Raw genomic sequence first — 22,253 nt, 5'->3', positions numbered from 1 at the left:
ATGCCACACATTTCTTAACGTATCAGCATAAAACATCCTATATATGAACGCATGGGGTCTACTGAACACTTTGATGCCCAATATGCATAGATATACCAAACTATGTGGCGCACAGAGACCCCCAAATGACAATAGTGTATATACATTTTCACGGCTGACGCGCTGGCTGCTGCAATATGAGCACCTGGTGTGTGTATTATGCGACATTAGACCCCCCTAACAGTACAGAGACCCCAGAAAACCATATATTTTCAGAAAGTACACATTCTGACGAATCCAATATGGGTAAATATGTGTTTCTACTGCAAACTGCCAAACTGCAAAGCAATGCTGAACATAACGGTTTTTATCAAATTTCTGAAAATCGTCACAAAGCTTGAATTTTACCCCATTATATGCCACACATTTCGTAACGTATCAGCATAAAACATCCTAAATATGAACGCCAGGGGTCTACTGAACACTTTGATGCCCAATATGCATAGATATACCAAACTATGTGGTGCACAGAGACCCCCAAATGACAATAGTATATACAATTTCACAGCTGACGCGCTGGCTGCTGCAATATAAGCACCCGGTGTGTGTATTATGCGACATTAGACCCCCCTAACAGTACAGAGACCCCAGAAAACCATATATTTTCAGAAAGTACACATTCTGACGAATCCAATATGGGTAAATAAGTGTTTCTACTGCAAACTGCCAAACTGCAAAGCAATGCTGAACGTAACGGTTTTTATCAAATTTCTGAAAATCGTCACAAAGCTTGAATTCTACCCCATTATGTGCCCCACATTTCGTAACTTATCAGCATAAAACATCCTAAATATGAACGCCAGGGGTCTACTGAACACTTTGATGCCCAATATGCATAGATATACCAAACTATGTGGCGCACAGAGACCCCCAAATGGATATATAGTAGATAAAATTTACAAGGCAAAACAAAATAAGGCAGTAAAGAGTGAAATGCAAAAAAATCCAATAAAACCACAAAAATCAATGTTTTTTTTTTCCAGACTAGTGTTATCGGCCGTCAGAATCACAGTTTGAATATTTTAGCTTGGCCAAACAGGTTATACGGCTAGAAACAAGTGAACACAACATACGCAGAGCTGAAAATGCAATAAAATGGCTAAAAATTCAATAAAATGGCTAAAAATGCACCAAAATACCCAAAATTGCAATATAATCACCGAAATAACATACAAAAGATATTGCACAGTACGGTTAGCGAATACGTTATTCGTAATGGCAATAAAACATTTTTTTCAGCCAAAAAAAGAGACGATGCGATAAGAAAAAAAAAAAAAGCCACAATGCCATGTATGTGCGTGTGCGTGTGTACAAATGGTAAATTACATGTTATGTGCGCGTGTGTGCGTGTGCACGTGTGTGTAAGTGCAGTGAGTGTAAGTGACCCCCCCAATCCCCAAAAATGTATGTGTAAGTGTGTGTAAGTGTGAATCTAAGTGTGTATTACTGTAATAAGTGTGTGTTGGTGTGTTTGTGTGTGTAATTGTTGCACTAACCTGAAAAAGTCGCTGGAGACTGTTGCAGACGATCAGGAACAGCCCCTGGAAGAGATCTGCGATGTCATCTGTGTCCCTGTGCTGTGGGGGCGGAGATCTACGGCGCGGTGTAGGCTGCAGCAGCAGGACACGTAAGTAACACGTGCCTGCTGCTGTTTTTGGTCCCTGGGCGATCGCGCCCCAGGGGCCACTCGATCCCCTGCTCTGCTCGTTGCCTAGGGGCAGGGGATCGAAGCGGAACGGAGCGAGCGTTCTGTGGCATTCAAGTTACTTTTCCACAGAACGTAGATTCTACGTTCTGTGGCACTTAAAGGGTTAAGGATTAATTATATGGGTATCAATGAGTATATACAGTAAATGTGATTTTGTAGAAAGGATGTTAGGAGTCACTGAGGACGTGCATCTGACTCTAGACTAGCTTTTCATGGATGTTTAAATACTGTAAATATTTGAAGCTGTTTTAAGACTGACTGCGACTCTTTAAGCTCAGGTGTGTGTAGCCTAAAGGGGGGGGGGGCAGGATAGGGTACAGCTATGTGCCTCCACCAGCACTTCCACAAGTTCTATTGATCAGCATGTTTTCGTTCTATAATAGTCTGGGTACACCAAGATCCAGTAAAGCCATTGCCCTAAAGCAGGGGTCCCCAACCTTTTTTTTTACCCGTGAGCCACATTCAAATGTAAAAAGAGATGAAGAGCAACACAAGCACAAAAAAGGCCCTTGCGGTGCCAAATAAGGGCTGTGATTGGCCATTTGGTAGCCCCTATGTGGACTGGCAGCCTACAGGAGACTCTACTTGACACTATACTTAGTTTTTATGCAATTTAAACTTGCTTCCAAGCCCAGAATTAAAAAACAAGCATCTGCTTTGAGGCCACTGAGAGCAACATCCAAGGGGTTGGTGAGCAACATGTTGCTCACGAGCTACTGGTTGGGGATCACTGCCCTAAAGGGACAGCACCTTTAGTGATTAAGTTGTGGACCAGGGAACCCCGTGAACGAGGTTATCTAGAATAGTTATATCTGTTATAGACTCTCTAGGAGAGTAAGATAGCGAGCTCAGATAGCAAGAGCAGCTTTGTGCTCGATCAAGGATCTGTAGCAGGGAGTAGCTTCCCAAGGCTCCTAGATTGCCTTTAATAAAGGGACCACGGTGGATAGGGTGTCAGGCTTAGACTCCCTCTAGCTGACCACTCCACTGGGTGGGATCCGGACCACTTTGAAATATATCTGCCTGACTGAATTGATGTACTGCTTGACTACAATGCCTTATGGGAGTCACATTCCTCAGCTTTGTCATCCAACCTATTCTGTCATGTGATGTAACATCTGCCTATACCTCATCTGATGTAAGTAAACCTGGGGATATTTGTCTTGGTACAAATAAACTATTCTTCTGTTGTTTCACTTCCTGGTGTCCAATCATTTTCTAATTTACATGCACAGTAGCCTGAGAGTTGTAGTTCTACTACACCCTTATTGGAATATGAAGTGTTGAGTCACAATGTAACCCATGCTCCTATCACTAGCTGGACATTAACTCCTTGAGGTTTGTATAGCCCAAGTTAGCGTTACATAAGTAAGGAATTTCCATAAAACTATATACATTTAATACTGACACCCTTAAGATTTAGGAAATTTTAAAAAATTGTCTGTCGGTTAACACATATGAAATGTGAATTTCTGTTGACAGTGAAAATACTAATGATTTCCTTATCTATATTGACACCTCTACCTTCGATTAAATTACATTCCCAAATACTAAAAATGCACTCTTAGATCTGCAAATATATGCAGACCTAATATGGTGCATTAATGCATTTAGATGCCCTACCACAGCAAGGATTATGCGTGGTAAAGGTTTTTCATGTTGGGACACACACTAAGCATTAGCGTTCCAGCGTGCTCATTTTTGCGCATGCGTTACCTTGCAGTATAACTGGGCGGTGTGGCAAAGATTTTGCGTGTTTTTTTTTTTTGCAAATAGTATTGTTTCCCTAAATACAGTGCAGCCTCCATTAGGCCGGCCTCTTGTGAAGTAAACGATGTTCTTGGTGAGCGGTGACCTTTAAATATTACTGTGCGGTTTGTCGATTTTAAAATTCAGGGACATCTCCTGGGCTGGGGCAATATAATTCTGGAAATTAAACCGATTAAGAAGCACTTTATTAATGTAGCTCATACAGTCAGCTTGCTAATATGCGGATACAGGGATCACGAAGCTTGTGCTTGTTCAACTAAGTGTAGAAATAAACCTATAATGTAGCGTCACCTTCATTACGGGAAATCACTTCCGGATCTTTCTGGAATTTCTTTCGTGTCCTTGTAGGAGAGCGAAAAAACTATTTCCTACTTGTCGAACACGTCACTTCTGGTCAAGATGGCCTCGTCCATGTGACCTGAGTGCGGGCGTCTGTTCATTTACCATTCTTGCCCCGACTCAAATAAACGCAAAAATGGTGCTGATGCTTTCGAACAGGGCAAATGTGGCTGGTCGCCTCTTTTTATCAGGTGAGGGCACGAAGGATTTATATTTAAAATAAATGTTATCAGAAATTGGTTTCAGTATGAGAAGGATGCGATCCGCTCCTCAGGTTATTGAACTATAGTCCCCTGATATGTTACTGATATATAATTGGTGTTCAGAAAATACTGAACACAAGCATTTGTGTGCAGGGGTTTTCACCTGGTAGCTGCTCTCATCCGAACACTTAGAGAGAAGCAGAGGCATGATTGTTAAGACAAAGCAACAACGCTGTGACAAGTGTTTTTATAGAGCTCACGTTCTTCAGTTCTTAATTTGAACCACAGTGGGGCATTATGGGGGGGGGGGGGTGATTTATAAGTTTGAGCAGTGCATGTTTATTCACATACAGTGTGGTTATGTATATGATTTAGGGATACACCGAATCCACTATTTTGGATTCAGCCTAACTCCCGAATCCTTTGTGAATGAATCGCCAAATACCGAATCAGAAGGGGAAAACCGGTTTTACTTCCTTGTTTTGTGGAAAAAAAGGTCACTCATTTTCTCTCCCTGCCCCTAATTTGCATATGCAAATTAGAATTTCGATTTGGTTTGGCCGGGCAGTGGGATTCCTGCTGAAAAAGTCAGAATCCTGTCTGAATCACGAACCGAATCCTGGATTCGGAGCATCCCTAATATGATTTTCTCTAAACATCTACTTTTTTGATTTTTTTGGAGGAAATGGATTGGATGTTTGTGTGAGCGTGGCCATTGTGTAAGAATAAAGCACATTCATTGGTCCCAAGTTTTAATAGTAAATTATCCTATACATGTCATACATTTTCAGAAACCAGGATTATTAGTTACAGATTTTTGATAATTTGAAAATGTATACACTTGCGCTGAATGATTTTAGTGCTTCATGGGGCCAGGGAATATTCATGAGCTTTGTACAAATACAATAAAAGGAGATACCCGGCGCCTGTGGCAACAGAAGTCAGAAACTAATATGGTGTAGTATGTTCAGTTATTTACGTGCCGCCCAGTGTTCACATAAATTATTACAAGGGTGCTTGTTTTCCACCTTTAGTAGTTACACCAAGATTTGGATTAAGACTTTGTGCTAATGATGGTGAACATTCCTGTGTTTGGTCCCAAAAAATACACAAAGCAACCTCCACCGAATGGCCAAAGTGCCTACTTACAAACCATTGGTTTGGTATATCGTGTAGTATGAATCCTCACACGGAACTCCCTCCGGCTGTACATGTTTCCAGACTCCAAATGCAGAGATAAAAACCAAAATAGTGTAATAACTATTTTATTAAAATGTAAATCTTTAAAACTATTTCATTCACATTTCATTATTTTAACAATTGCATGTAGTTCAAATGGGGCACACTATTGTTCCAGGGGATGACCTTGCCAGTGTCTCTTAAATCAACCTTGTGGTATTTCCTGCAGCCCTGTGCGATCTCTCCTTCGCTTAACGCATTTCGCCGATTTAGTCAGCTTCCTCAGAAGCATAGGTTAAGTTTTGTAGCCTATTTTATTAGTAATAGAGTTCCGCATCCTTGGCAGGCCAATGCTGCTTAAAGGGGCTTTATTGTCAAACAATGAACCCCTTTTTCATAAATACAATTAAACTTTTACTCTAGCTTTTAAAGGGGTTGTTCACATTCCAAACCCTTTTTTACAGCTCCGTTGTTTTCAGGTTGTTCACCAGAAATAAAAAAAAAGTTTTGAGTTGCTTTACATCTTTTATATTTCACATTTTTCCAAATAGTATAAAGTTGGATGTTCCTGTCTCTGGTGCTTCAATCTGGTAGCTCAGTGATTCAATTGCAGATTCTGAACTGTTTTAGTTTGTTGATACATTTCTCGGGAACTTCTGTGTAATATTATTGTATCGGTTATAACAGCTGACAGGATTCTGCTCAGCAGGACCAAAGAAATGTATCAACTAATGTATTAGTTTAGGACCGTTGCAGAGGCCGTGACCCCCCCCCCCCAGCTGCTTCCGAAAGACATAAGAATGTGAAAAATTAAACATACACTTCAATATGAGAAAAATGGTCACAAATAGAAGTCGTTAAAAAAAGTATATTACTGGTGAACAATCTAAAAACAACTGAACTGAAAAAAGTGTTAAATATGCTTGTTTCATTAAAATTTGAAGTGTTTATTTAATATACAATGTATAGCTTTAGTGCTTTTGTTTATTCATCCTTAATTAAAATACTTTGTTTTGCACACTAATTGTTAGGCAAGGGCATGACCAAGCTGCAGTGTAGTAAATGTAAGGACAATGACACAGGACATTTTGTCACCCACGATTAAAGTGGACCTGTCGCACATAAAAAGCTGCATTATGAAAGTCTTTTGCAAATTAAACATGAAACACAAATTATTTTTTCCATTAAAACATCCAAACCTGTTAATAAGGAGTTTAAATATCTGAGCTGTTAATCAAATATTGTCCAATAACAGTCCCAAAATGTTGCCAATTACCCCCTGTCCTGAAATGCTGGGATAGATTTTTCTCTCTGTGCCTTTTAGCAGCTCTGCTCACATTCCAAACTTGACTACATTTCATTAACTTAGCCGGCGCCATGTTCTAAAGTCTACGTCACTTCCCCATAACACTCAAATCCCCACTATTTCCCCGTGCTTGTAAAATCGTTAGTTAAACACATAAATAAATGCTTTTTTTACTGATTACAGACCTCAGTCAAAAAAAACACGCAGCCTTTCCTCCCCCTTCCTTCCCTGTTCGCAACACTATCTTCAAAGTGGAGCGGGGAGTTTAGAATGGCATTGCATCACTATGGTAACAGAAGCTCTCACACTCGCTTACAAGATAGTGTTGTTTTGTCTGACTGAGGTCTGTAATCAGTAATGCATTTATTTATGTCTTTAACCAACGATATTACAGTGACAGTGTTTAAAGACTGTTCGGTATCATGTGTCAATGCTGCACAATTATATTTTATTGCGCATGCCCAGGGCTTGGGGGGAATGGTTGTGCGCATGTGCAAGCCCTCATATGGGGATTTTTATTAAAGGGATACTGTCATGGGAAAACAATTTTTTTTCAAAATGAATCAGTTAATAGTGCTGCTCCAGCAGAATTCTGCACTGAAATCCATTTCTCAAAAAACAAACAGATTTTTTTATATTCAATTTGAAATCTGACATGGGGCTAGACATATTCTCAATTTCCCAGCTGCCCCAAGTCATGTGACTGATAAACTCAGCTCAGCCAAACAAAAGAACAATGGGAAGGTAACCAGATAGCTCCCGAACACAAGATAACAGCTGTCTGGTAGATCTAAGAACAACACTCGATAGAAAAAACCCATGTCTCACTGAGAAACATTCAGTTACATTGAGAAGGAAAAACAGCAGCCTGCCAGAAAGCATCTCACCTAAAGTGCAGGCACAAGTCACATGACTGGGGGCAGCTGGGAATTTGACAAAATGTCTAACCCCATGTCAGATTTAAAAATTGAATATAAAAAACCCGTTTGCTCTTTTGAGAAATGGATTGCAGTGCAGAATTCTGCTGGAGCAGCACTATTAACTGATGCGTTTTGGAAAAACATGTTTTCCGATGACAGAGAGGGATGATCCCCATAAGTCAGCTATGGAGGCGCACACAGAATCTTGGCCTAGCCAGGCTTTGTCTTCGGATGGTCTGCTGCCTTTACCGGATGACCGTAAGGAACCTGCATTGATGGTACAATTTAAAGCTTTATTACAGGAAGAATTGAATAAGACTGCTTCTGAGATTACGACTAAGATTTCAAGTGAAATCCACAAATTGGGACAGAGTATTGATGTGCTGGAGAACAAGATGGATGATGTGGTGACTGTATTGGATGCCCATGAACAAGATATAGTACAGATCCAAGCCCAAATAAAAGACGCTATGGATAAAATAGAAGATGCTGATAACCGTTCTTGCCGTAATAACCTACGCATAAGAGGGATTCCGGAGACGGTAACAAATTTACAGACTGCGACATTGGCAATCCTTTCCACTTTGTTACCAGATCTACCTGCTGACAGATTTGAATGTGACAGGGTACATAGGGGCACTTCGGCCCAAGACCCAAGAGGGGCCTCCGAGAGATATAGTTCTCCGGCTACACTTTCATCAAACACAATTGAAGGCCATACAAGCTGCACGTCTGTCACAAAATCTGGTTTATGATACTCATAAGTTTCAGGTCTATGCTGACCTTGCTCCAGCAACTCTGCAGAAACTTAAGGCTTTTGCTCCAATTGTTCACGTTCTCCAACACCACAATATTAAATACCGCTGGCCATTTCCTTTTCGGATGATTTTTACCTACAATATCCAACAGCATTCCTTTTCGGATTTGGAGATGGGTATGGAGATATTACTTCGTCTAGGCTTAACGGTTTTGTTGCCACAGCCTCCGAATACTTCACCTACAAAATCCAGGCAGGCTCTTTCTCCTATCTGGCGAAAAGTTGGCAAGTCGCCTGCCCAGAGATCGATTCCTTCCTCTTCTGGGAAGACAGAATCTTGGATATAGGCTACATTTGAGCTACCAGTTATTTTCCAAGGGATAACTACATGTTATTTACTGACATCTATATGTTGGGTAAAGTATGGCTATCTTTAGAGCGAGACATAATATAGCTTCTGCTAACTATTGTTATAGTTCATGTTCTGGACTTGTGTTTGAAGCTCTTTTTTCAGTATGTTGGAGAGGCTCCGTGATTTCCCCCAATTCGACGGTGTCCTGGTGGATTGGATGGTTTCCATCCCACTGGTTACGTCTTTAGTTGGACTTGTGTTTAATGTTTTTATGACTATAATTTTGTTTTTGTTTTTTTGATTCTCTTTTGGTTCTTCATTTTTGCTCGCTAACTATTTTTTTTTATCCTTAAGCTGCTAACTTATTGTATGGGGTCATGGGATACTGTATACTAATAGGCCTAAGGGGCGTCTTAGCGAATGTTATGCTGTTGTTTGTGCATTGAAATGGGGTTAACTGTTTTGTCTCACAATGTTCAGGGTTTAAATTCCCCCTTGAAATGGAAAAAAGCTTTTATGTTTTATAATTCTCTTAAGGCAGACATTGTATGCTTACAAGAGACGCACTTTTCTTTGCTTTCTCATCCCAAATTTTTGCATAAAAAATATCCTAGAATTTTTTTGGTTATGGGATCTACTAAGACAAAGGGGGTAGCGATTTGCTTTCGAGCTGGGCTGCCCATTCAAATATTGGACCATTACTCCGATCCAGAGGGTAGATTTATAGGGGTGACTTTTGAACTTGAGGGACAGCGGATATCTGTAGTATCTTATTATGCACCTAATATTCACCAAGCCCAATTTTTTGAAAAATTGCTTATATATGTTTCAGGTTTAGATAATCGCAATGTTTTACTGTGTGGTGACTCCAACCTCATTTTAGACAGGATGTGGGATAAGCAACATATGTTCAATCCTATCCCCCAAACTCATCCTAAGAAACCTGATGCACATAAGGTTAAGACCAAATATGGGATTTTTAGGGTTTGTTGATATGTGGCGTGAAGATCACCCTATGACTAGGCAATTTACACACTATTCCCACCCTCACAAGATGCATTCCTGTATAGATCACATCTGGGGTTCCCAACGAATATTTGCTTTATCACATATATCTAAAATATTAATGACCCCTTGGTCAGATCATGACCCGGTGATTGTTGGGTCCCTTAGGAAAAAGATCAGGGAAAGAGAGATATTAGAGTTAACTAATTTATTTACTACCCTTCACACTATAAAAATTTAGATAACCCTTCTCCGGCACTAAAGTTCAAATCAATTTGGTTAGAACTAAATTAGATCTTGCATTATCTTTGAGGGCAGAAAAATCTTTGAGATAGTCACAGCAAAGATTTTATATGGAATCGAATAAACCAACTAAATTACTAGCCTGTAGACTTAATCATAAACTAGATTTTCCCCCAATAACCTCTATTAAAACTGCATCTGGTAAGATATCTAGATCTTTGGAGTCAATCATAAAATAGTTTTTGCCGCATATTATAGTAAATTATATTCTAACCCATTTCAACCCTCACAGAAGGGGATGTCACAGTTTTTCCAAGAGTATATAGACTTCTATCGTTAAGTTTAGGGCATAAACAACTTATGGAAGCTCCGATTAAGATAGAAGTGATTTCTGTCATTAGCTCACTCCAACTTACTATAACACCAGGGCCAGACGGTTTTTCTGCCATCTATTATAAAAAATGTGTTAATATTCTGGCCCCCCATCTTACTCAAATGTTTAATGGACTTCTCCAGAGTGCTCAGTTCAATGTAGAATCGCTCTTAGCCGATATATCACCACCCCCAAATCCTCTGGAACCAACAGATTGTAGCAATTTCAGGCCTATTTCAGTGTTAAATATCGATATTAAAATTCTATCGAAAATATTAGCAACAAGATTGAGCTCTTTTGTAAATCAATTGATCCATAATTGATCCATAATGATGAAATGGGATTTGTGAGGGGTCGCCAAGCATCTGATGCTGTAAGACGTCTAGTATTATTAATTTCCCGAGCCAAATTGATATCGAGGCAAGCTATGGTTTTGAAATTGGACTTTAGGAAAGTCTTTGATTCCATCCTATGGTCATATCTAAGAACAGCGTTGCTCCATTGAGGATTTGGGGTTAATTTTCTGAAATGGGTTAGTGCTCTTTATACTAAACCTACGGCTAGAGTCCATATAGGCCCAATTCTTTCTGATGTTTTTCCCATGTCCAGAGGAACTCGGCAAGGCTGCCCCTTGTCACCCTTCATCTTCAATTTAGCTATTGAACCTTTGGCAATAGCGATTAGAGCTAACACCAATATTAGTGGCTTGGATCTTAAAACTCATCACAAAGTCAGCCTATTTGCTGACGATGTGACATTGTTTTTAACGCAACCCATGACATCCTTACCGAACCTATATAGTTTATTATCACTATTTAGTCGCATTTCAGGATTGGAAATAAATCCAGAAAGGACCCAGGCCCTTAAATGTTGGTCTTCCCCAGGATGTAGTTAAACTTTTGGCCCTCAATTTTACATTTAAGTGGCAGAAATCAGCAATCTCCTTTTTACGAATTTCTCTAACTAATAGTTATGATTCGCTATATCAAGCTAATTACCCTAAACTTTATCTTAAACTTGGGAAGATGCTAGAGGATTGGAACAAATACCACATTTTGTGGTCCGGTAGGGGTTTGGGCAGTCAAAATGACATTATTCCCGAAACTCTTATATTTTTTTAGAGTACTTTCCATCCCACTTAAGCTAAATGATTTGAATAAATGTGTCTCTAAGATTTTTAGATTTATCTGGAATAAGAATCCTAGGGTTAGCCGAACAGTGTTGTATAGATCCACGTCACAGGGAGGGTTGGGCTTACCTAATCTTAGGTGGTATTATTTAGCATCCCAACTCTCACAACTTCCAGACGTGCACAATACTGTTTCACCCTCCCCCCAATGGGTACATATTGAAAATACTTATACATCCCCATACGATGCATCCAATTACTTATGGCTATCTAAAGCTCACAGGCCGAAACAAATGAGCCCCTTTCTTCACCATTCTCTGTCGCTGTGGTATAACTCCCTACCTCATGCTCTATTGACATTATATACTCCAGCAGCTTCAATATTAGGAAACCCATTATTTCCACTAGGGACTTCTAAAAATCAGTTCTCATGGTGGACCCATAAAAATCTTATTACGGTGAAATCCCTAATTACACCTTGGCAGGTCTTAAAGATAATTTTAATCTGCCGGAATCTGAGAGTTTCCGTGCGCTTCAAATTCTCCATTTTATTAAGCACATGTTGGAAAATAGGCCCACCCTATGAGAAGCTTTATTCCTTTTATGAAAAATGGTGTATATGGGGAACTTCACCGAGAGGAGCCATTTCTCTCTTATATAGGCAATTTAATACTCCACCCCGAATCCTAGAAGTGAAATATATAAAGGCATGGGAAACAGATATTGGGCGTTCTCTCACTGAGCAGGAATGGTTGAAGACATGGGATAATAATTGGAGAAGTTCCATCAATACAGTTATGTTGGAAGCAGGATACAAAGTATTGTTTAGATGGTACATGACTCCTGATGGGATATCTAAGTCCCAAAGTCGCTTGTTAAATAATATCTTGCTAGCATCCAAACAAGTCATTGCTAAATCATGGAAATCACCATACTTAAAAGTGGAATGGGTTAAAGCTAAATTAGATTGGATTTTTACTAATGAGAAGTTGACTAGCAATCATTTAGATAAGTATCATACCTTCTGCTTAACTTGGCAACCTTGGATAGTTTATCGGTATAATGGGTCTTTACCCAATTACTTCCTGCCTTTAAAGTATCTTGTGGATGTGATGTGTTCTGAGTGATCTGAGCGGTTAGACAATTCATGTGGTCCAAGCTCTATTAGCTCTTCTATTCCTGGAGAGTGGGCTTAATGGGTAAAACTTTAGGTCTAGGTCAATTATGTCCATATAGTTGGCAAAGTGTTACCAGGAGTCTCGGGGGTTTTTTTGTTTTTTTTTCTTTTATTTTTAGATTTAGCTTATGGTTATTGCTTTTTTGTCATTTTAAATTCCTGAAAAAATGTGTCACGAATGTTAACAAGTGATATTGTGATATATTACCTATGCCTTGTGAATTTTGTACTATATTTTCTTGTTGACACATCAATAAAAATTTTGAGAAAGAAGAGGGATGATCTATATTTTCAATGTACTTACCAAATATTTGGAATTAGATTTCAGAAAAATTTCCCAAGGAAATGTTTCTGGAAAGCAGATCTTAACATACTGGCCAATATTTTGAGCTGCATTTGTATTTTAACTTTTTAGTTCTCCTTTAAGGGCATATTAATGGCTGAAAGTGAAAATGTACACTTTGACAAATACACCTCTGAAATTGAAAAAAAGAGAGAGAAACCGAGCTATGGAATTTCATTCTGGCGGACTGTGACAAGCTCTGTTTTCACAGTTTGATAAATATGCTGTTATGTTTGCTTAAGACACAAAGCTGTTTGAAGTAAGAAAGTCTAAGCAAGATGTTTTTATGTTGACATATTATAGCCCTAATCATTAGGATTATAATATTTTGTGCACAGTGCTGTATGTCTGTTTTTTCTTAAATATATTTTCATTCTGTAATGTGATCTTCTATACTCTACAGGTTGTTTGGAAAATACACACAGAGCTGTCACAGTTGGTCTGAGAACATTTGATATTCCCCCTGATTACAGTGGTAAGTTATACAGTTAAAAAAAACTGTCAACTTTTCCAAACACACTAAAGATGAATCCAGATAAAAGCAAATAAACGCTCCTACAGGATAGCTATCTTTTCTGGCTTCATGATCAGAAACAGGATGATCTTCAACATTGTTAAATGTTTCATTCATCATGATCCAGTCTATATTTTGATTAAAAGCTGGAAAAGATATTGTATTGTCTTTTCCAAGCCTTTGCAATCTAGAAAAATTACCATAAATTGTTTATGCTGAAGTTTAGTTAAAGGGTACCTAATTATTCAAAACCACAAAAACATTTCAGGTTAGCCATTGGTATAAATTTGGCAGTTCTTACTGGGATTAGGTACTATCTCAACATGACCTTATATGAAGCTTCTAGTAGCACAGTATTGATAGAGCTCAGTTTGGTGATCCGCAAAATGTTGGACAAGGCTTCTGCTTGTTTATTTGGTTAACATCTTTTTCCCATGCCTGGACCTAGGCTGATCCCTGGGATTGCTTGTTTTACTAAAGGCTAGGTCAAGCATAGAGGACAGTAGAAAGGATGAATACATCCTTTTTATAAGAAAGAGATATTACCTTTTGTCATTGTTCAATGTTTCTTTCAGATCGCTAAATAGTGTTTGTTTCACTGCCGGGCTTTAGGCTGGTGTCACTGCCGGGTTTTAGGCAGTGACACCAGAAATGTAACTTTGTATTTAAAATTTTTGACTTTTTCTTTTATTATTTTAACTTCTGTGTCTGTTATTTAATGTTGGTTTCATTTATACACCCATCTATTGTACAGTGCAGCAGAATATGTTGGAGCTTTGTAACTGCTTATATGTACATCGTGGTAAATTGGTTTGCATTTAGGGTGAGTGGGGTCAGGGTTAGCCCCTTAATGACCAGGGGAGATTCTAGCCCCACCTGAGGTGGCTTTTGCAATGCCATCTCTTCTGTGCTTACCTCTACATCCCCGGAGGGTGTGCATGACGGGCAACATTGCTAGCTTTTTGCTGCCTCTGGTAACTTGTGTGGCATTGACGCTTGAGGAATGGTTCTTATCTTGTCTCATGGCAGAAACTCCCCTGTTAATCAGCAAGATATTCACTGAGTGATACATTTCTTGAAAACACCAGACTCTGTGCACAATACAGCACCCCACAACTTTATTCAAGTCACTCTACTCAATTTACTGTAAAATACTGATGTTAATAATGTGGAAAGGTTTTCCAAGCCAGATATGTACTAACGTACTTTCTTTGAACAGGTGTTAGTATAAGGGACAAACCCAAACTGCGCTTTGTAAACAAGGTTCCTGATCTTGTTAAGGTAAATAAAGAACCAAAAAACTTAAAGGATATTCGAGGACCAGCAAAAGAGGGTCAGGAATTTGAGGAGGGTGAATATGGTATTGTAGTAAGTATGTTTTTTTTTTTTTTTTTTTACATAAATCTCCTCTTTAGAACAACAATGCATAGCTCCAAGAAACAAGCTTAAATGTTTACATACAACATTTGAAAAAGTAAGTATACCCCACATTGCAATATATTACTTCTTTGGCTTACAGATATTTCATCTTCAGTTCAACAATTTTGTTACATAAAGGCTATATAGTAAAATTATGCATGATATATATTTTGTAATTCATTGTGTAACTGACATGAACATAAACACAATTTTTACATGTGGGAAAAGCACATTCCGCATTTATCAGTGACTCAACTAACTTAAATTAGGATCAATTGCACCAAAGGATTATGGAGGATGTGGATAATGTTTTATTCAAACCCCATACATTTACTTACTGTTTTCTTTATATTTTGTTTGAATGAAAACCAAATAATGACTTGATCACATATGTTTAAAAAGAAATAAACCTTAAATGGGAGAAAGAAATTTAAATTAAACCTACTTATATCCTTACAAAAGTGTAATTTATTTGTTTGAAATGGAAGAATTAAATTGAAGATATTTTTCGGGTTTTAGTTACTATATAGCATCTGATCCCATGGTCTGAGGTTTAATTTCATCAGTTAAATGCTTGGATATTGCTTGCTCTGTTCCTAGGGGACATATATTTATTTATAGAAAACTTTTGTTAGGAAGAAAGAACCCCACTTATATTGATTTAAAACTTAGTACCGGTTACTTGTTAAATAGGTAACTCTCAATTTATCTCAATTTTCTGTGCAACGTGAATCATTAATTAAAAAAATATTAATTTATTCACCAATGGTCCATGGAACTTATTCAATCATAGTAATTAAAGTGCAGATGACAAGGTAACCGGGACTGTGTTCTCGTTTTTACCTGCCCTATACTGTGTAAGAAAGTTGGCTAAACCTCATAATCCACAAATCTTCGGCCCCTTAGAAATGTAGCAAGAGGAGAAAAATTCAATGTGAAGGAAGCAGTTACCTCCCAAACTCTACCCATCCCCTTAGGTTTCAGACTGAATTGTTAATTAAAAATTATAAAATTGGCTTCCATCTGTGCAGGGGAATACTGTTAAGCAGGCTGGAACAGCGCAAACAGCAGCGAAAGAGCCAGAGATCCAGGCACAGACATGGGGAAACTGCGGAAGAGACCGTCACCAGTCACAAAAATGTCATTTTACCCCAAATCTGGAGCGCAGCCATACGCGTGTCTCTCCCTCCAAGATGGCGCAGAATATGGAAACGGCAGCCCAGAGCGCACGGAGGCAGAGGCAAGTACAGTCATGCAGCCCCACTTAGAAGCGAGATCTCCACAAGCCATTACATTACTCATACTTAAAAACCTGCTTACCACACTTAGGACAGACCTCCAGGCAGACCTCAGGGGGACAGTGGCAGAGCTCCACAGCGAAATCAGACAGATAGGAGAGTAAAATGGCGGAGTTAGTAAGCTCACACAATGAGCTGATTGATTCAAACGCAGCACTTGAACATAAAATAGGCCAACTAAGTAACAAAATGGCTGATCTGGAGGACAGAAATAGGAGGAACAATATTATACTGAGAGGCATCTCAGAACAAATAAAAATGGAAGAACTGCATCACCCTTAAGGCATTCCGAGATAAGCATGATATACCTGAGAAATATAATGTGCTTCAATGCTTTCCTAACCTCTCAGCGCACACAATGAAAAAACTTAAGGAATTCGCTCCTGTCACCGCTGCACTAAGTGAAGCAAACATACCATACAGGTGGCTCTTTCCAGTAAAGCTCAGGGTCATACATAAATATACACCCTATATTATGGGCACGTCACAACATGGAGCCCAATTGCTAAAGCAATGGCAGATTTTACCGAACCACAGCGCTCTGCCTCAAACAGCTACCAAATTGCCTAAAATTCCACAGGATTGGCAGGTACAAAAACCAACTCAGCGTAGAGCAGAGACCGGGCGGAATATACATGATTATGCCAAATCGGATGACACTGAAAAAACCTGAAAGTCACAAAGTTCTATACCTGTCTAGACCCTCCTATGGTAATAAGCAGGTGAACAGTTTCCATGCCTGAAGACAACTACTTCACAAGTTTTGATCCCCCCTACAGGGAGCTTCCCTGATGCTACTACCTCCCCCCGACCATGGCTTCAAAGTGCAATTATTTGCACATTAAAACACCTATGCTGGACATAACGGAAAACAACAACCACGTTTGCCACGACGAGAAAGAAAAACACTTAACTGACAAAACGACTGCAAGTTTAGAAGGGCAAAACAAAATCAAACCCAACAAAACATTGACCAAGAAGATTAGGGAGGTGAAGAATCAACTATATGAAATAGACCTCATTAAAATACAATATCACCTACAGAGGCTACGTTTAACTCAATACACAAAAGGCAACAAAGCATCAAAACTACTAGCCAACATGCTAAAGCGACAACAAAAGAACCAAGCTATAGATCACTTACTCGACAAAAACAACGGGAAAATAACTAACCCCAAAGAAATAGTGGACAAATTTGAGAATATTATGCAACCCTATATAACTTGAAGCAAGACACGACCACCCCGCAACCGACTTTACAGGACAGGACAAATTTCTAACAAATGCAAACCTCCCCCAAGTAACTTTAGCACAACTAAACCATTTCAATACACCTATCCAACCTACTGAAATCCAGGAAGCGATAAATACCACACCAGCAGGGAAAGCACCTGGGCCAGATGAATTGACCGCATCTTACTATAAACTATTTCAAACGATACTTATCCCCCAGCTGACCCAACTATTTAATCACATACAACAAGGGACCCTACCTGAAGAAATGCTGACAGCTACTATCTCCACTATCCCTAAACCGGGTAACCCCCAACCCAATGTGCCATCTTCCGATCCATCTCATTACTAAATGGAGATACAAAACCATACGCAAGTGATAGCAAATAGACTACAAGGAATCCTCCCAGACATTATACACAAGGACCAATTAGGATTTACCACGGGAAGACAAGGAGCGGATAACACAATATAGCTTATATCCCTAATAGAGGAAGTCACTCGCCATAACACACCAACAATTTTGCTAGCTCTGGATGCCGAGAAGGCTTTCGATTGAGTTCATTGGCTATACATGGAGAAAACCTTACAAGCTTTTGGTTTTCAGGGACTGATATTACACACAATTTTAGCGCTATAATCCAAACCTACAGCACAGGTTAACAACATGGGGCTTCTCTCAAAACCTTTCCACGTTACAAATGGAACAAGACAGGGCTGCCCACTCTCACCGCTCTTATTCAATCTGATCTTGGAACCACTTGCAAAAAATAGAGACTTGCCAGAAATCACAGGAATAAACAGCGCACAATCAGAACATAAACTAGCGCTTTTTGCAGATGACATATACTAACCCTTACAAACCCGGAACAATCACACCTGACACCGACAATGGCATTACTAAACCAGGGAATACTAGACCTAGCTCCAAACATAAGGAAAATAACATTCCACATCCTCACAGGAGGCCCGCCTACTTATACCAAGGCCCTGGAAGTCTACAGATCTACCCAATAAAGAAAAAAAAAATCGAATTAAACTTATCGTCTCAAATCTCACTCATGAGAAATACGCAGCAACGACCCAAACCACCCCCCCAATCAAGTTATATGCCAAGAACTATTGGAACTTACCCCTCACAACCCCTCCGTGCCCTCCCTACCCAGTTCTCTACTTACCTTTCTATATATATATATATAGATAGATAGATAGATAGGTTGGGGATAAAGAGGAGAGAAAAGGTCTCCACAGACTCGTGTTTTGCAATTTAGCTTTGTCAAGGTGAAGTTCCCTCCTCCTGTTGTCCCCTCTGATCTGTCTGCTTGTATTACTTCACTTGTCCAGTAGTATATGCTAGGCTCCATTTTGAACTTCGAGTGGATCATATTATAATCTTATATTATAATCTTTTGATCTATCTGGATGTTCACTGCTGTCAAAATCCTCACAATTTGGAAATAACTATCTTCAAGGTGTCATTCTGATTGAGTTCAACTGTCTGCTGACATTCCTGAGGTTGTAAGTTATTGCTATCTCAAGACAACTTGATGATGAGTTAAAGAGATCACACTTCCAATGCTTATAAAGGGAGGCAGAACAGGTGGGGTAGCGTTTGGGGGGTAACTGCTTCCTTCACATTGAACTTTTCTCCTCTTGCTACATTTCTAAGGGGCCGAAGATTTGTGGTTTTTGAAGTTTAGCCATCTTTCTTACACAGTATAGGGCAGGTAAAAAAGGAGACCACAGTCCCGGTAACCCTGTCCTCTCCAAGCTTTGTGGTGTCCCAGGGAAATAAATCAATTAGGCAGTAGAAATTGGGACAACGCCACCTCTCTTTATTTCATTTTCTTATCTATTCATACAATGTGAGCAGTTGGTGGATACAATTCATTTTCTATTCATTTTTTTCGGCTACCAATTAATTCTCTCTCTTTTTAGTACTATGAACTGTGACTTTAATTAAGTGATATTTATTGCTTTCAATTTAGATTAAGATAAGCTATTCAAGTATATTATATCACTTGTCACTAAGATAAAAACAAATTAATTGAACAGTGGGAATTCATGTCCTTCTCTTTATTAATTAGTTTTTAATTGCACAGCACTTTAATCTCCATGATCTAATAATCATTGGACTAGTAGTTAATTGATTTTTTAATTCTAATTCATTGCACTGCACTTTAATTATTATGATTTAATAAGTTCTATGGACTATTGATAGTTTTTTAATTAATGATTCATGTTTCACAGTAAATTGAGATAAATTGAGAGATACCTATTTAACAAGTAACCGTACTGAGTTGTAATTTGATATAAGTGGGGTTCTTTCTAACAAACGTTTTCTCTAATTGATATACTGACGTTTGTCAGACCCCAATTATGATCAAAGAGAGAGAAATGTAATTAGTCTGACATGGGGTATTATGCAAACATTTATTTTAATATATTTATTTTATATATAGTATATATTTTTTCCCTTAGTATTTGGAGTTATTACTATGATAATGTAAAATCTGATTCTGAGAAACAGTAGAATTTTCAGTAGAGAGATTTATTGCAATGTCCTCTCTGGGCCTTGTACAGATCTGCTCAGTGCCCCTGTTTATGATTTGAATCCGAGCAGCCTGTGTGTGGTCACACACCGGCTGTTAGCCCTATATACTGACCTTGGCTTCAGCTCCACTGTGTGAGAGCACACAGGCTGATCGGATTCAAATCAATGGAGCAGTGTCACTGAGCAGATCTGCTTCTCTCAGCCTGCAAAAATACAACAGCCAGAGCCAACAGCCTATGTGCCCATAGCCTTGGAAGGTTTAAATACTTTGTTTTTCAAATTTTCTTTTACTCACTAGATATAGTATCAGCCCCTAAAAACTGTTTTTAATAACATTTCTGAAAATAAGATTACATATATATTTTGTCTCTGCAGGCTTTGGGTGGTGGTTATTTACATTGGGGACACTATGAGATGATGCGTCTGACATTGAACCGAGCGCTTTCTCCTCGTACAATATTTAGTCGTTGGCTGGTGGCCCCACCTCACAAGCCTGTAACACGAAAAGGTCTTGGCCAACGTATGGGTGGTGGAAAAGGTGCAGTGGATCATTATGTCACTCCAGTCAAAGCGGATCAACTAATTCTTGAGGTGGGAGGCCGGTGTGAGTTTCAAGAGGTTCAACCAATACTGTCCCAAGTGGCAAAGAAACTGCCCTTTCCAGCACAGGCTGTAAGCAAAGAAACTCTAAAAAAAGCACGCCAAGAAGTAGAGGATAGAGAATTAAATAACCAAAACCCATGGACTTTTAGCCGTCTAGCAACACGAAATATGATGGGCTGTAGAAAATGGATAAGTGCATTTGACATTCGAAATAAGGGCAGGTACTGGGGCAAACGCTGCTTGTCTAAGCGTGTGTAAAGAAAATATGTGATATATTTATTCATAAATATATACAGATTACTTACCAATTCACAAAGCATTTATGAAGAATTCGTATTTTATAATGCATATGGAGTATTTGAATTAAAGGGATTAAAACTACAGTTCTTGCAGTTTGTTTTTATATATACAACAGTAACACCTAAACAGTTCCAGAAATGTTATTAGCACTGTTGAAATTGCAAGATATTGGTTTAAAATAGTTTGAAACACAGACTGATTTTAAAATATTGCCTTTTTGACCCAAAGACTGATCAGGTGTGTATTGTCTAATCTGGCAATGCACAATGTCTGTTTTTACTGATGCAACTGATGGATGTGGACCCATGGAGATTTGTGCTTTGGCTCATTAATTTCAACTTTCGAAAGTTTACTGTCAAAATGTTGCAGCATAAGAAAATAGTCATGTTGAATACCAAAAATGGCATTTCCTTGATAAACAGAGGGATACCGTTATTCCCAGTTTTTATGGTTTCATTCCGGCCATACCAAATATACCATTGCTTAAGCCAGCATCCACCCAACTTTTTACAGTGTAACTTGATCTGTTCGATCTGGAGCTACAATATTTAAGCAGAAACTCTTCTAAATGGAGGATAAAAATGTAATAAAGTAAAGCAAATTAACACAATTATCATGCGTAAATTTAATTTGAGGTAAGGTCCTATTGATCTCTAAACAAGTGTTGCTTATTCACAAGGTAAGCACTCCAATAAGCCTATACACCCTTTCTGCTCTTATTCTGAAACAAACTGTTTATATCCACTTTTGCTCATTTCATTTCTCTGCTTTCTTGTTTTAAATTTATTGATGAGGAGCACATTGACAGCACCTGATGAGTTATGACCGTGATGATTAGCCATGACCAAAATGCACTTTCAAATTTTAGTTCTTTTTAGTTAAAATATAGGGTGTTTAGTAGTGATTTTGAACAGCAACGGAAAGTACAAAGTATGGATTGAAGGAATATACTGCAACCTCACAAGGAGGGTGAGATGGATTGTCACTTTTGTAGTTTGTGATCAGACTTCAAAAATATTTTGAAGTCTGTACAATAATTACTTAGCGTGAGGGGTTTTGGTGACTTTACTGAATTATAATGTGTGTTAACTTAGACCTGTCACCCAGACACACAAAGCTGTATAATAAGTCCTTTTCAAATTAAACATGAAATCCTATTTCTATTTTTTATTAAAGCATTCATAGCTGTGCTCATTTAAAAATCTCCGCTATCAATCAAATATTGACTGCTCCTCCTCTATGCCTTAGGCATAGAGGAGGGGCGGACTATTACTTTCACTTTCCATTCAGAACTTCCTATATGTCACTGCACTCCCCACATTCCCCCTTTCTCTTCACCATTTTATTGTGTAGCCAGGGCATGGGGACGGACATCGGGTCCCCCATTCTGGTGCACAAACAAGATTCTGAGAATGATGCAAGACTTGCCTTAAAAATGGTGTCCACAAAATGGCTCCTGATGCTTGTGATAATTATGAATTCCCAGACT

General features: G+C 38.8%; 1 protein-coding gene across 1 annotated transcript; it reads left to right on the top strand.

Annotated features, from left to right (window-relative positions):
* The first annotated feature begins 3,682 nt into the window (after positions 1-3,682).
* Positions 3,683-20,847, top strand: mrpl16.S (mitochondrial ribosomal protein L16 S homeolog). The gene is made up of 4 exons (NM_001097032.1): positions 3,683-4,047; positions 13,247-13,318; positions 14,577-14,725; positions 20,237-20,847. The coding sequence occupies exons 1-4, from the start codon at positions 3,993-3,995 to the stop codon at positions 20,720-20,722; spliced, it is 762 nt and encodes a 253-aa protein (NP_001090501.1). The 5' UTR covers positions 3,683-3,992; the 3' UTR covers positions 20,723-20,847.
* Positions 20,848-22,253: the final 1,406 nt, after the last annotated feature.

This window comes from Xenopus laevis, chromosome 7S, assembly GCF_017654675.1.
Source record: "Xenopus laevis strain J_2021 chromosome 7S, Xenopus_laevis_v10.1, whole genome shotgun sequence".
Classification (NCBI taxonomy): Eukaryota; Metazoa; Chordata; class Amphibia; order Anura; family Pipidae; genus Xenopus; species Xenopus laevis.
This window is presented reverse-complemented; position numbering and strand designations above follow the sequence as displayed.